The sequence below is a fragment of the Dermacentor andersoni genome, chromosome 5, assembly GCF_023375885.2.
Source record: "Dermacentor andersoni chromosome 5, qqDerAnde1_hic_scaffold, whole genome shotgun sequence".
NCBI classification, from domain to species: Eukaryota; Metazoa; Arthropoda; class Arachnida; order Ixodida; family Ixodidae; genus Dermacentor; species Dermacentor andersoni.
Window position 1 is genome coordinate 200,318,971 of NC_092818.1, and position 14,606 is coordinate 200,333,576.

The following is a 14,606-nucleotide window of genomic DNA, read 5'->3' on the forward strand; positions in this document are numbered from 1 at the left end:
GATTGATAACTATACCAAGGAGCACATGCGCGTATACGAGGGAGCAGTAAGATTAAATTTGATGTATGGAGGACATTACAGCTACATTTACTCTATAATGCTCTCATTAGGGATTTACAGAAACTCCACTTATGCAAATGTATAACTGAGAACGCGATTAGCTTCATTTCTTATGTTGTTGCCTGTGTGTGTGAGCCGAGAGAGATCAGCGGACAGACTAATCCTAGGTATATTTCCAGGTGCTAACGGAGGAGCTCACGGAGTCAGAGCTAACGTATTCGCAAGTATAATGCAGAAGTGCCAGCGGAAGAATGGGAATAACAGTAGTCACATGGGCGTAGACGAATGGTTTGCGGTTCAGATTCGGATTGAGTTGATTGTTCTGTAAATACAGTGTATGGGCTAGAGATTATGCGCAGACGAAGTCAAAGACTGCAGCGGGACCCTCCGTTAATTGCTCAGAAGTTGCTTAGAATTACTCGGTAGCTTAGAAAGTTGCGTATGCACTCGAATATGACATAATGGATGTTTAACTGCCTGATTTTTAGGAATATCCCGTTATGTGATGCGTTATCGAATGCGCTCGCGAAGTCGTGGAACAGGGTGTCAACGCGTACCTGTATCAAAGCTAGAACTGATGACAAAATGTATATCAATAATGTGCACCATGTATAGGATAACAAGAATGATAGTGCTACTGCAAAAAAAAAAGAAAAAAAAACGGGCCGAAAAAAAAACGAAAACAGCAAACCTCCCCTGACCCATGCACACGCAGCACCAAGCTTGAGGAGCAACCAAACAAGAACGTCGTCGCGCTCCTGCAGTGAGACGGCCGACCCGCCGCGGTGGCTAATTCGCGGCTATGGTGTCGCCCCGCTGATCACGAGGTCACAAAGGTGGCTGGGATTGCCTAAATCAGGGCGGAATGGAAAAAAACGGCCGTGCATTGGGGACCCGCTAACGATCCCCTTGTGGTCGAAATTAATTTGCACTGAAAATGAAATCGCGGCTTGGGCACGCAGAACTCCAGGATTCAGCTCAATAAAGTTAAACGGCTGATCGTTTTACTCATGTTAAGGCAAAGAAAAGTACCTGAGATTGTTCGATATCAATGCCCGCAGCATCATTAGCAAAAAAAGACAGTCTGCAATTAAATCTAATTGAGCATGACCTTTATATTTCAGTCCTTACTGAAACTTGGCTGCACAGCGACATAGGTGATGGCTTAGTCTCATTCTTCTTATGAAGTGTTTCGCAGAGACAGAAAAACTAGTGGTGGGGGTGTAGCAGTTCTTGTTAAATTTTCGATTGAGGCCGTAATACTCGACGACTTTCGCGATCTGGAGTGTTTATGCATAAAAATATCTCGCTGGGTTCTCTGGTTCGCTGGGTTCGCTGGGCCACCTAACTCTACTCCTGATTAGCTAATTTAATTACGACAGTGTATGTACTTCTGTCGAACTAAGGAATTTTTTTTTTGCTCGGTGATTTATATTCATCCCGCGTTGATTGGGAGTGAATACAAGGAACAAGTAGGTTCAAATAAAATGTGAATATTGCACATGATATTATTCTCACTCATGACCTGGTTCAAATTGTTAAAACGCCCGCTCACATCCAAGATTCATCAAGCTCGATATTAGATTTGGCCTTTATAAGCCGAGCAATTACAGAGCACACTATTATTGTTGCAGGAGATTTATCGGACAACTGTCTGGTATATACATCAATTCCTCTAGTGAAGTCTGCTCCTCATAAAACTAGTAATATACGCTATTTAGGAGATTACGAAAGAGCTGATGATGTTTCTGTGATTGCGTATATAAAGAATTGCCTGAGTGAACTGGCTGAAAAGCACGATGATGCATCTTTGCTATGGAAAAGGTTTGCTATGTGCAGTTATTGTTTGAATACGTTTGTACCAAACAACTGAAAGAAAGTGCACAATAGTGCACCCTGAATAACGCGAAAGATTATTCATTTAAAACGGAAACTAAAACGGGCTAAAAAGTCTACTCTCGATCCTATCGTAATTAATTATATCAGAAACACTCGCACATGTGCAGTAAATGATTCTAAGGACTTCTTTATCACAACAACATTACCCAACTTTATGGAGAAAGAATAAAAAGTATTTTGGGGTTACTTGAGCGCCACCGAGAAGCACGGGAAGCATACTTCGCTTGATGCTAACTCTGTTACAGATCGGAAGGTTATCGCGCAGTATATCAATAATTATTTTCCTGGTGTGTTTTCTAAAGCAAGCACACGCGTGAGTCTGCGTCATGGGACATTTTTAGCATCGAAAGTTCATTTTTTTTATATACGACGGTGTAGTCGTGATGCTCTTAAACCTAAAAACAAAATCGACTTGTGGTCCTCACCGTTTACCCAAAATCTTTCTTCGTCGTTATGCTGAAACGATTGCTCAATTTCTTGAGAGTTTGTTTCCATGTTCATTGTTAACTGCGAGTCTATCTGATGAATGGAAAACAGTTCAAGTTATGCCCGTCTATAAGAAAACTGTCCGCTTGTTATTAGAAAATTGTGGCCCAATACCTTTAACTTCTTGCATTAACTTATTGGAGCATGTTATAGCTAAACGTATAGTTGAATTTCTTGAGGAAAGCTCTATACTATCGAGCTTACAGCACGGATTCAGAAGAAATTTCTCTGCAACGACACAATTGGTCACGGTAGTTCATTCATTTGCAGCATGCATTGGTAATAATGGACCAATTGACGCAATATATGTAGACGTTAGCAAAGCCTCTGCCAGAATTATTCCTGTGAAATTGCACAGTAATCTCATTAATATAAATCTTCTTGACATTTCAGTCTCTTGGATTTCTGGTTACATGCGTAACCGAACGCAGTTTGTTTCAGTTGACGGTTGTGATTCCTGCAGTTTTCCTGTGACATCAGGTGTGTCTCAAGAAAGTATTCTGGAACTCTTGTTGTTTCTTCTATATATAAATTACGTTGTCCGTGTAATTAATTAGGTTATTGGCGGATGATGTTGTCTTAGTTCGTAATATCAGAAATGTAAATGATCAGGTTGAGTTCATTTCTAACCTTGCTAATGCATATAAGTGGTACAAATTCTGTGATGACTGTTAATACCAATAAAACTGTTCCTTTGTGTAACGCATAAAGAAGCTGCACTTAAATATAGTTATAACCTGACAACCTTTCCTCCGGAACAGGTTAAGTGTTACAAGTACCTAGGAGCGACAATCGATAATGACCTCTCTTGGAATCAGCCCATTGACAACATTTGCCTGCCGGCTTTCCGCAAACTTTGTTACTTAAAATATTAACTTCGAAATTCTCCTCCTAATGTCACACTTCTTGGCTATTTCACGTGCATACGACCTAAGCTTGAATATTGTTCTATTGTTTGGGATACTTAGACTAAATTTAACACTATAGAGTTAGAAATGATTCAGTGAAAAGTCGTCAGGTTTAGCTATTCTAAATTCAGGTACACTGATTCTGATTCTGAACTCATGAGTGCTAACATTGAACTACTTGAATCTAAAAGGAACTCCAGATACAGCTTTCTGTTGCTCAATACGTGCTATATCAAAGTGTTTTTCCGAGCGCGAAAGAAAGCCGGGAATACACGTAAAGTTGCCGCGCGACTGGCCGCTCGAGGCACGTACTTTGCGTGTAATCGCAGTTTTTTTCACACTCGGGAAAAAAGTCGCAGTTTCGCTGAAAGGCGAACCATCGATTGTGATAGAAAACTATCAGACAGCTATACAAAGTAAGGATAGTAGTTTTATCGGCCGTATAAACTTGTAAACATTCACCTACTAACTAAATTAGCAATGATAAATATGTAAGCGCGACCGAACGAGGAAGTAGAAAGAAACAGACACACAGAGACAGCGCTGTCCCTGTGTGTCTCTTTCTACGTGCTCGTTCAGTCGCGCTCATACATTCTATCAAAGATTCGAACCACCTAGCCTGCCAACGTGTTTTAACTAAACTAACAAGCACGGTGTCACGCGCGCACAGGTAAACATGAACACGTATCGCTAGATGAGCACGCAAACAAGCTGTCAAAGTGCTCGAGAGAGGAATTGCGTCAGCAGCGGCGATCGAATGGATCTTCGCGCATCTCTCGCTTCAACGCGAACGAAACGTCGAGAGCACAGCGCATACGAAGCTACCGGCACTACGCGCACTCTGCAAGCATCGCAGATCGCTTTGAACATAAGGCCCGCGCGATTGAGCCGCATTCGCCGGCTCACCCTCTCACGATTTCACTCGCACATGCAGCATACGGCGCGCGGCGACGGTGTTATCGCCCTTGGACTTTATACGGAACCTCACGGCGACGCCGATAGCAGAAACGCGTCTGCGGTGTCCATATAATTGCTATTGCAATGAAATACTTTTATGCAGCATATTGTCACGTGGTGGTGACGTTGAAGAACGCAGTAGCAATACTGTGAACGACAAAACTAACCTTTATTGGGTGAACCTGTTCCCACAAAACAGGCTACACTGATAGCACAACGATAGCGGCGAACACGGTCGGCGATCGTCGAAAATCTGATAAGCGGGTCAAGCGAGTCGGCTTTTATACAGCAGTCGTCGAATGTTCCAGACTAATCGCTGGGACCCGCGTGCCTTTCACGAAGTTCTACACTATTCGCGTCACGCGATGAAATCAGATAACACAAGGTTCGGCGACAACAGACAGCGGATAGAAGCATCGATAACTTTCCAGAAACTTCGGATACATGCAGGCGCGTCCCGCGCTGTGCGATAACATATGTTAGGCGGCGAAACGTGGTCGCCCGATAAAGATAAGTACACGTGTCAATATAGAGCAACAGAAAACTGTATCGGGAGTTTTTTATGTTGCTCTACAATTTTTTCATTGGCACTTTTCTTCTAATTCCAATATTTGAGAAGTTGATTAATTATTTAGGCTAATTATGTAATTAGGCAGAATGCAAAAAAAAATTTGCGGACCTCGAAGAGACGGCAAACAACATTACTACGTGACATTTGCATATTCTTTAAAATCTTGTTGCATGATATTTGGGACACCCTGTATACAGGCACTTCGTCGTTCGATATCGAGAACCGATTTTTAGGGAGGCCGCAGAAAGAACGTTCGAACTTTACCGCCGATGTAGGATGAAGGTGCAACGACACCATTCACTTCTCGTGAAGGGGGAAACCGGTTCGAAACGAATAGCCCCTCCCCCCCTCCGCGCTCTAAGTCTAATAGGGCAGGCTTTAGGCAGGCTGGGTGCTGCCACGTCGGGCGAAGAGGTAGTTACTGTGGAATGCAAGTCGGCTGGATTCCTCGAGAAAAACCACTTCTGCGATCAGGACTTGTATCATGGTGTCTTGTTGCCTCTTGCGTAATAATGTTTTGCAATTCGTGCATGCTCGTGGCCCGTCCGTTCTCTCTCATAATCTACGTTCCTCCGTTTCAATTCCTACAGCGTCCGCGACATCTTTGCCACGCACAAAACGCGCGTCCGCAGGGCGGGTCCCCGCTGTCCTGCCTGGGGGAGTGCGCGGACGCCGAGAACGTGCGGCTCAGTGTGGCCAAGCTGTGCGCGTCACCTGACGAGGCCGAAGACGAGCGTCGCGCCTTGGCCTGCCTCCAGGCGGCGCTCGCAGCGGCACTGGTGGCACTGCCCGTGGATGACTATTTCGCGCAGACTTTGAGTCCGTTCCTGCCCACGTACGGTGATCCGCTGGTGCCCGTTGACCCCAAGGTAAGTCAGTGCACTTCCCGCGAACATTTTAGAGTTCCGGGACAAGCCTCGTGGATAAATTTTAGCTCAGGTATTATACGTACTGCCCATACTGCAATCCAGTTAGCTGCTTTGACAGGTCCGGCAGGAGGCACAGCTGGTCTTTTCCGGCGTTGACACGACTCACACGCGGCAACATAGCGCCGGACAGAGCGGTTGAGACGGGGCCAGAAAAACCGTCCCCGAATTCGGTCATAGGTCCGCGTAACGCCAAGGTGTCCAGCGGTGGGAACGTCGTGCAGTTGCTGCAGTACAGTCTGCCGCATATGAGACGGAATGACGGTCAGGAGCTCGGGCCCGTCGGGGTGCATGTTGCGGCGATACAATATTATCGATATTCTTGCTTGAACCTACATAGCCCCGTGTCTCGTCATATACGTGGTACCAGCCATCAGCGTGCTAATGAGATGCTGTTTTCGAGTCCTCTTGTGCGCAGTGGCGCAGCTAGGTCGTCTGGCACCCGGGGCCCGTAGGTCTTCTGTCACCCCCCCCCGCCCCCTCCGGGAGTAGTCGAGGATATCGACAATTTCCCGGGGCCCACGGCCCCCCGCCCCCCTCCCCCCGTTGCTATGCCACTGCTTGTGCGACCTATGGTCGGGTCCAACTGTAGAAAACAGGGGCGTCTAATCGTACAAGACGGATGCACACGAGCCTCCACCACTGGGCGCACACTCTAGACTGACGCCATGAGCCGGACGGCTGGTAACCCCGCCGATGGCCGCCCGCGCTTCGAACTACGACGAATCACGCCAATCGTGTGCGTCTGTCCCTCGTCAGAGGGGATTCCCAAACTGGTTGGGGTGGTCTACCACGCCGGAAGTATTATTGCGAGCCTACGATGCACCATTTGTGCCGCGTGCGTTTATTCTGAGCCGTGATCACCCGGCGACGAAAGATTGCAGCGAGCATCGCTGACGCTGCGCTACGCTTCGTCTGAAAACAGGATCCCGCGACGACACATCACTGCAAACAAACATGCTGCGTGTTTTTTCCGCGGTGTTTCTGGTGCCTAATGTTAGCGGCGGGTGTGTTCGTGCACTGTGTCACTGTACAAAAAAGAAAAGAATAAAAGAAGAAAAACGTGACAAGGAACGCAAGAAAAAGCTATCACATTCTTGAAAATAAGTTAGTGAAACACAAAACCAAGAAATACAAATTTTATGCTATTTAAAACCAAGAGTACTTATATAAAACGGTGAATGAAGCATTTTTATACCTTTCCTGTCACGATCGTCTCCTCATGGTTTGTAATGGTTTCGATAAATTCATTGTTTCTTTAAGTATTTGTTAAATAACTGATTCATTTTAAGACCACAAAGCGAGTAGTAAATGTGCTGTTGACATGCAAACCAGCGCAAAGGTCATGCAGAGCTGCTCTTTCTACTTTTGTCCCTTGCAATGAAGCTAAAAAGCAGACGACGCGCAGCGTTGTAGAAGGCGCGCGATTATTTTTCTTTCCTGATTCGGCATGTGTTGTAGCATTCCAATTACGAGAGCTCTACCAAAGCAGTAATCCAAATACAAATGTATTTATTTATGCCGAAAATTACGCTTTTTAGAAGCTCGGTTTTTTGAGCGGCACTACTTTAGTCGCGGAGGCAATCGGCTGTCGCGTTTCGGTCATCTGAGCGGGGCCTCCCCTTTTTTATAAAGTTGTACCCGACTACAGTTGCACATAGCTGTGTGTTAAATATAAACGATGTTCTCCTAGGTTATAGATTTACCAGCCGCATGTACTGTAAGCGCCTCTAACTTCGAGCACAATGTGCAGATTTATTAAATGGCACCTGCTGGCGCACACCGGAAGTGAAAAGTGCAAGAGAACACCAGACATTGTGCAAGCTTAGGCACGGTTGCTTGAGCGTAGTGGAAAGTACATGGCACCCTTGCCAAACGAATATTCAACTCCGCCGTTGCAAAATTGCTCAAGTATCTATGGCCAGTGCCGTGCACGTCACCACTGTAGCTACTTCCCTTTAATAAGTTAAATGAACCTTGTGGGACTGTTACACAAGGGGTGGACAACAATAAAAAAAAAATTGGCTGAAGGCTTAGCTTGGTTAAGCCTGGAAGATTGCGAAAGCAATACCCTTGGCTGCGCATTTAACAGGGATAAGCGGGCTAGTTGGTGGTCGTTAATGGAATGCATCATGTAACCGCACTGAAAAACAAGGGACAAGGAAGGAACACAGAAGACAGGCGCGGAACTTCAACTTCAACTTCAGCCTTGGTTCAGCTGATGGTGGGAACATGGTTGCCCTTTGTTAAACTTATGGCTATACATCATCCGACATAGCGCAAGGCAGCGCGCCGACCACTGCGAGGAGCCGAGCTGTAGCCCCATTTATCCTCCTAGCGTGACGTCACACCAGCCAGCGCCCTCTCTCGGTAGCGCCGCAGCAGCGGCGCGCAAGGCTTCGCCTCCACCATCGATGCCGCGAGCTGGGGCCCCGTATCTCTGTCTGGCGTGACGTCACACGGTCACGTGACGCGCAGCTGTGTAAGGAGGCGCCACGACCACCGATGGGCCGAAAGTGCGAGCAGTATTGCTTTCGCAATAAAAAAGAAATGTCGCAGTTTCATCCGAAAGGCGAAGCGCCGATTGCGATAGCAAATTATTAGATAGCTATACAAAGTAAGGATAGTAGATTTATCGGCCGTATAAACTTGTAAACATTCGCTTACTAACTAAATTAACAATTATATAATATGTAAGTGTGACTGAAGGAGGACGTAGAAAGAAACTGACACACAGAGACAGCGCTGCCTCTTTGTGTCTCTTTCTACGTCCTCGTTCAGTCCCGCTCATACATTCTATCACAGATTCGAACCAACTAGCCTGCCAACGTGTTTTAAGTAAATTGACAAGCACGGTGACACGAGCGCACAGGTAAACATAAACATATCGCGCTCGATGAGGGCGTGAACTCGCCGTCAAAATGCTGCAATGCGAAATCGCGGCAGCAACAGCGATCGAATTGACCTTCGTGCATCTCTCGCTTCAAAGCGAACGAAACGTGGAAAGCACAGGGCATACAAAGCTACCCGCACTACGCGCCCTCTGCAAACATCGCAGATCACTTTGAAGATGAGGCCCGCGCGGGCGCCCACTTTGGCCACGTCGCAGATCGCTTTCAAGTAAAGCCTACTCTGCTTTGAAGATAAGGCGCCCGCATGGCCGCAGCATAAGTACCAGCTGCAGGAAAGCTCCCCTCACCCCTGTGCCACGCGCGCGACAGAAGAGGGCACTCTTCCAGGCCCGCCTTCCTCGCTCGCACACGCGAAATTGAGCAGCGTTCGCCGGTTTCATTCGCACGCTTTCACTTGCACGTACTGTCAGCGTCAAATGAAAGTTGAACAGCGGAGCGCGTGGCCCAAGCATAAGTGAAGATATGGTGCGCGCCGTCATCACCATTGACAGGCGCGCACATTCGGTTTGGCCGCACTGCCCTATCCCCCTCTAGTGAGATAATTTCGCTTCTGTTCTGGTTCTTACATTTGAAAGGGAGAAAATAAAAATGAAGCTAAAGTATTGCAGTTTACGGCGAGTCTTGTCGCACAGTCGCCGAAACCAGAAGTGCTGTCGGCACGAACAACGGTGCGCGTGGTGCAGTTTGCAACGTCATCGCAAGGTAGATTCGCCCGCGCGGCGCGGGCGAGGACGGTGCAAAGTGCACCACGCGCACCGCTGGTCGCGCCGGTAGCACTTGTGGTTTCGGCGATCTGTGCGACAAGACTCGCCGTAAACTGCAATACTTTAGCTTCATTTTTATTTTCTCCCTTTCAAATGTAAGAACCAGAACAGAAGCGAAATTATCTCACTAGTGGGAGATCGGGCAGTGCGGCCAAACCGGATGTGCGCGCCTGTCAATGGTGATGACGGCGCGCACCATATCTTCACTTATGCTTGGGCCACACGCTCCGCTGTTCAACTTTCATTTGACGCTGACAGTAGAGCAAACGGCGCACAGCGACGATATCGCTCTTTCTACGGAACCTCATGGCGACGGCAGAAATACGCCTGGAGGGTCCGTATAATTTCCGTTGTAATTAACACTAATCCTTCGTGCGTCTCGCTGTTCCCTCTGGAGCGTGCACACGCGCGCCATGGTCCAGCTGCATGTATGGGAAGCTCTGCCACCGCCTTCAGGTGCTGGCGTACCAGAGGCGGCCCCTTGTGGTCTCTGGTGGCGCAGCGGGCCGCCACGTTGGCGCGCCGCTGTCTGTCCTGGTAGGCTTCGCTCGGGGCGAGGGTCAGCACTTCCTCGCGCGCTTCTTGGACGCCTCGACGAACGGCACGTGGGCGCACTTCACGCCCGACCAGCACCGCAGCACCGCCTCCGCCCTGTTCACGTTCACCTTCGGCGAGGAGATCTTGGAAGCTGAGAGCCTGCACACAGACCTCGAGTCGCTGAACGATCCGCAGCGCGTGTTCTGCCACTACGGGGCGCTGCTGGACGACGCGCTCTACGTGTGTCCCGCGCTGGCGTTCGCCGAGTACCTGTCGGACGCTGCCCTGGTACACGTGTACGAGTTCGCGCTGGTGGACCACGAGAACGGCACGCCGCCGCAGGCGCCGCAGCACAGTGACGACTTCGACGCTGCCTTCCATTACGGCGCCGATGACTACCTCGAGCCTCAGGGTGCGGGAGCCTTCGCGGACGCCGTAATTGCCTTCATCAGCGCAGGGTAGGGCTGCATTCGCTCCTGTTGCAGATTTCTACCTGAAGCGGAGGCTACTTGCAGTACATTTTGTTGCAATAACAGTGCGATAGGTGCATTTCCGCCATCGGCGCCACCGCGGCCGTCTTTCTTTCTTTCTTTCTTTCTTTCTTTATTGCTTCCTCAGACACAGTCTAAGAGGGGGCCGAGGCTAAAGGCGACTGAGCATCTGACAAGGGCCCCGGCCCCTTTGCACAATATACAGAGACAAAATAAAACAACAAAATTCAGTCAGACAGACGTCCTAGATTCAGACAGTGGGCAATATTAAAAGGGGACTGGTCACTGCTCGTATGTGAAGTCATCGCACCAAATAATTGGTACAAAATATTTACATACGCAACATAATGCCTGCAACATAAATACAGAGAACAGCAATTTAGTTACCCGTCAGCATGTTCAACACCATCATTCATAGTCATGGCACTCATCACAAAAACATACACAAAAGCCAAGCACAATTTCACAGCCGTGTATCAAAATTGCAGTAGCTGAGAGGAGCATGGCAAGGGAGAACAAAGCGCACATTTGAGTAATGAAAATGTCGCTGTTCACAAGAAACTTCCTACAGTATTTCTTAAATGTATGTGCACCTTTATTAAAGTCTACCTGCATATCTTCTCTGTTTAGAGCATTGCTTATTTGAAAAGATAATGCTTGCCTTCCGTAGATGGTTCTAACTTGCGGCATTTTTCGTTTTGAGTTTTAGCTACTGCATGAACTTGAGCTTGGCACTGTGGAAATATGTAACTTGTGTTATGGATCCATTGCAATACCTTAAAGTAGTACCCCTGTTCAGTCTTCTACATGTTATATTTGGTAAATAACGACTGTGTTTTCAATAACTGCTTGTTGCTTTTAAAATTTTCCAGTGTGCGCAATATTTGCTTTTGTAATACATTCAGTTTGTAGTAGTTAGTAGCAGTTGTTCCCCAAGTCAAGATTTCATAGCTCATTCTAGAGTAAACCAGCGAATAGTATAGGGCCTGCTTTAAACGTTTGGGTATCAGATGCTGTACTCGGTGAATGCACTCAATGATGCGAGACACGTTTGATTTTAGTTGAACAACTTGAGTATTCCGTGAGAGGTTGTGGCTAAAACAGACACCTAAAAACTTTTGTTCAGTAACCTGTTCCAGCAAGCGTCCTTCAAATCTAATGTTAACCGGGTAGCAGTCACGTTTATTAATTGGTTTAAAAATGACGTAATTTGTTTTATTGATATTTAGACTCAAGCGATTTCTATGAAGCCTTGCAGATAACTGTAACAAGTATTCATTAAGAGAGGTATCTAAACATTGCCTGGTTTCTCGGGTGAAAAAACATTAGTATCGTCTGCATACATTTTTAATTGCGGGAATCCATGTATTGCTATAATATATTTTATATACACAAGAAAGCGCAGGGGTCCCAGAATAGAGCCCTTGGGTACGCCCTGGTGTACTTCGAGTTCGCTGGAGGACCAATTGTTGGCACACACATATTGATAACGTTTCTCTATATAACTCTTAATCAGTTTTAGCGCCACTCCTCTAATGCCATAATTTTCTAATTTTCTTAACAAAATATTATGTTGAACAGTCTCGAAGGCTTTGCTGAAACCTAGAAATAAGCCAAGAGTGAGCAGTTTTCTTTTCTATATTTTCAATGATCTTATCCTTGTGTCAACGAGAGCAATCTCTGCTTATTTGTTTGCTTGAAAGCCGTATTGAGCTTCTGTTATTACTCGGTGCTTAAAAGAACCGCTTAGCCTGTGATTGATGACGTATTCAAATATCTTTGAAAACACTGCCAGAACTGAAATGGGCCTGCTATTATTAATGTTGGCCTCACCACCGCCTTTGTAGACAGGCGTAACTTTGACGATCTTCAATTCATCTGGAATATCTCCGCTAAGAAGCATCTGATTTTGGGATAATATGGGGCTTATCAAGCATACCACATACTTAATAGGCAAAACTTTTAACCCGTCGTCGCCACAAGCGACTTGGTGTTTTAAATTTCCTATTATGTTTTCAATTTCATGAGGCGTTGTCGGGGCAAGCATGATTGACTCCACCAAGCTATTTACACGTACGCAGTCTCTGGAGGTGTCATGCCCCGTCCTGAATAAACACCCAATTTGACGAAGGGCCGATTCATTGCTTCTACTAAATCGTTCACAGTTAGAAGCACATTGTCAATGCAGATTTCCTTCACGCCACAGCCAGCTTGGTTTCTTCCTAATATGTTGTTTAGTTAATTTGTTGTTTAGTTAACGTTAAGGGATGAGAAAGGAGCAGATTGGATGAGGGAACAAACGCGAGTTAATGACATCTTAGTTGAAATCAAGAAAAAGAAGTGAGCATGGGCAGGACGTAATGAGGAAGGAAGATAAGCGATGGTCATTAAGGGTTACGGACTGGATTCCATGGTAAGGGAAGCGTAGCAGGGGGCGCCAGAAAGTTTGGTGGGCGGATGAGATTAAGTTTGCAAAGACAGCATGGCCACACTTAGCACATGACCGGCGTAGTTGGAGAAGTATGGGAGAAGCCTTTGCCCTGCAGTGGGAGTAGCCAGGATGATGATGATGATCCCGCTGCCCATATCCGCCGGGAGCCGACACGCTCTCGAAAGAACTAGACGTCGTTTTCCGTCAACTACAAACAAGCACGTTCCCACGCCCCACGAGGCTGCGCGTCATCCACCCCACAACCGCAAAAATATAGCATGTAAGAATCCAGTTATGATACCATGCCTGCCGTGGTGCGACAAGTATGTCCCAAACGGTGGTTTTATATGACTTTTACAACAGTTACCTTGATTTTAATCCGCTAAAGTAGGTTTGCTGACGACGAGTAGTTCATAATATAATATCGAATTTTTGCACTTCTTCAAAGAAACGATCGGCAGTAACACGAGCATTAGCACTGCAGTTTAGATTCTACCAGCACCACTTACTTCGTCAACTGCTTCTCAAAATTAGGTGGTTTTTCACGTGTTTATTTTAAGTGGCGGTAATTTGAAGTAAAGCTAATTGAGGCTTACAGCTGTTTGCAGAATACAAAAAGGAATGTACCAATATATATTGCCGTTTTGGTGTTACACGCTCAACTCACTTGAGCAATTTACTAGTGTTTGTTGCTTGAGGAATATACATGACGAACCTGTTTAGCGAACTGACACAGGCTGCTCGGCCCAAATATTTTAGTGATATATGCCTTATGGACCGTATGGCTGCAGCCAGAAAGAAGCCGAAGCGTCATCGATTAGTAGTATGGGACATATTGAATATGTCATAATTCGCTGCTGAAGAGTCAAAAATCAAGTGAAATATGCAAGGCTTGTGGTGTCTTCCTGTGGGGGTATTCTTTAGGAGTCCACCTAGTGGACTGTCCATTTCGGCCGCTGCTGATTGGCTAGGGCCGCTCGTCTCCTCCTCGCTCGTACAACTACATCCAGTCAGCAGTGGCCGAAATTGACAGTCCCCTAGACGAACTCTTACAGTATACCCCTCTATGAAGGTTCGCGAGGTTTTCTTTTATGTACTCGTCAAGCGAATAGTTCTCCGTTTATAATTAAACAGTGCTAGATCAAGACATGGTGAGGAAGAAGGTGCTTGCTTTTTTTCTTTTCTAGGCACCCTACGCTGTGCTGTAGTACCTCGAGTATACTTTAGGCATTGAATTGGCGCTGTAAAAAACGGTTTGGTGGTTTCAATTCGAAGTTGTAGTTAACTGATGGCTTTCGCGAACAATGCGTGCCTCGCCATAACGACAGTCGGTTGCTACAGTTGCGTGAGGGGTGTGCCATATTTTCGATAAAGCCTACTGAGGGCCACCATGAAACAATTCATGGCTTGCAACTGATTGGCTCTGCATCTTAACCACAAAATTTTCTTTCAGGTGATTGCCACTATGGCATTTGTGAATTAACTATACATGTAACTACTCTATATATAATAAAGTGGCCATATTTGACCATAAAAACTCACCAGAGTAATAAGAATAATGATGACAGCTTCGCTGGGCAGTGCCTTTCTAACACGGATAACACGTAGACACCAAATACCAAGATTTTTCTTCCATGTAGAATGCAATGTCTCTCATAGCTAAG

General features: G+C 46.4%; 1 protein-coding gene across 1 annotated transcript in view; it reads left to right on the forward strand.

Moving 5' to 3' along the window:
* The window catches only part of LOC126532258 (acetylcholinesterase-like), a 37,035-nt gene extending 26,553 nt beyond the window's left edge, over positions 1–10,482 (forward strand). The window contains exons 5-6 of the mRNA XM_072288406.1: positions 5,514–5,750; positions 9,940–10,482. Of these exons, the coding sequence (XP_072144507.1) occupies positions 5,514–5,750; positions 9,940–10,482 (780 nt within the window). The remainder of the gene's footprint in view (positions 1–5,513; positions 5,751–9,939) is intronic.
* Positions 10,483–14,606: the final 4,124 nt, after the last annotated feature.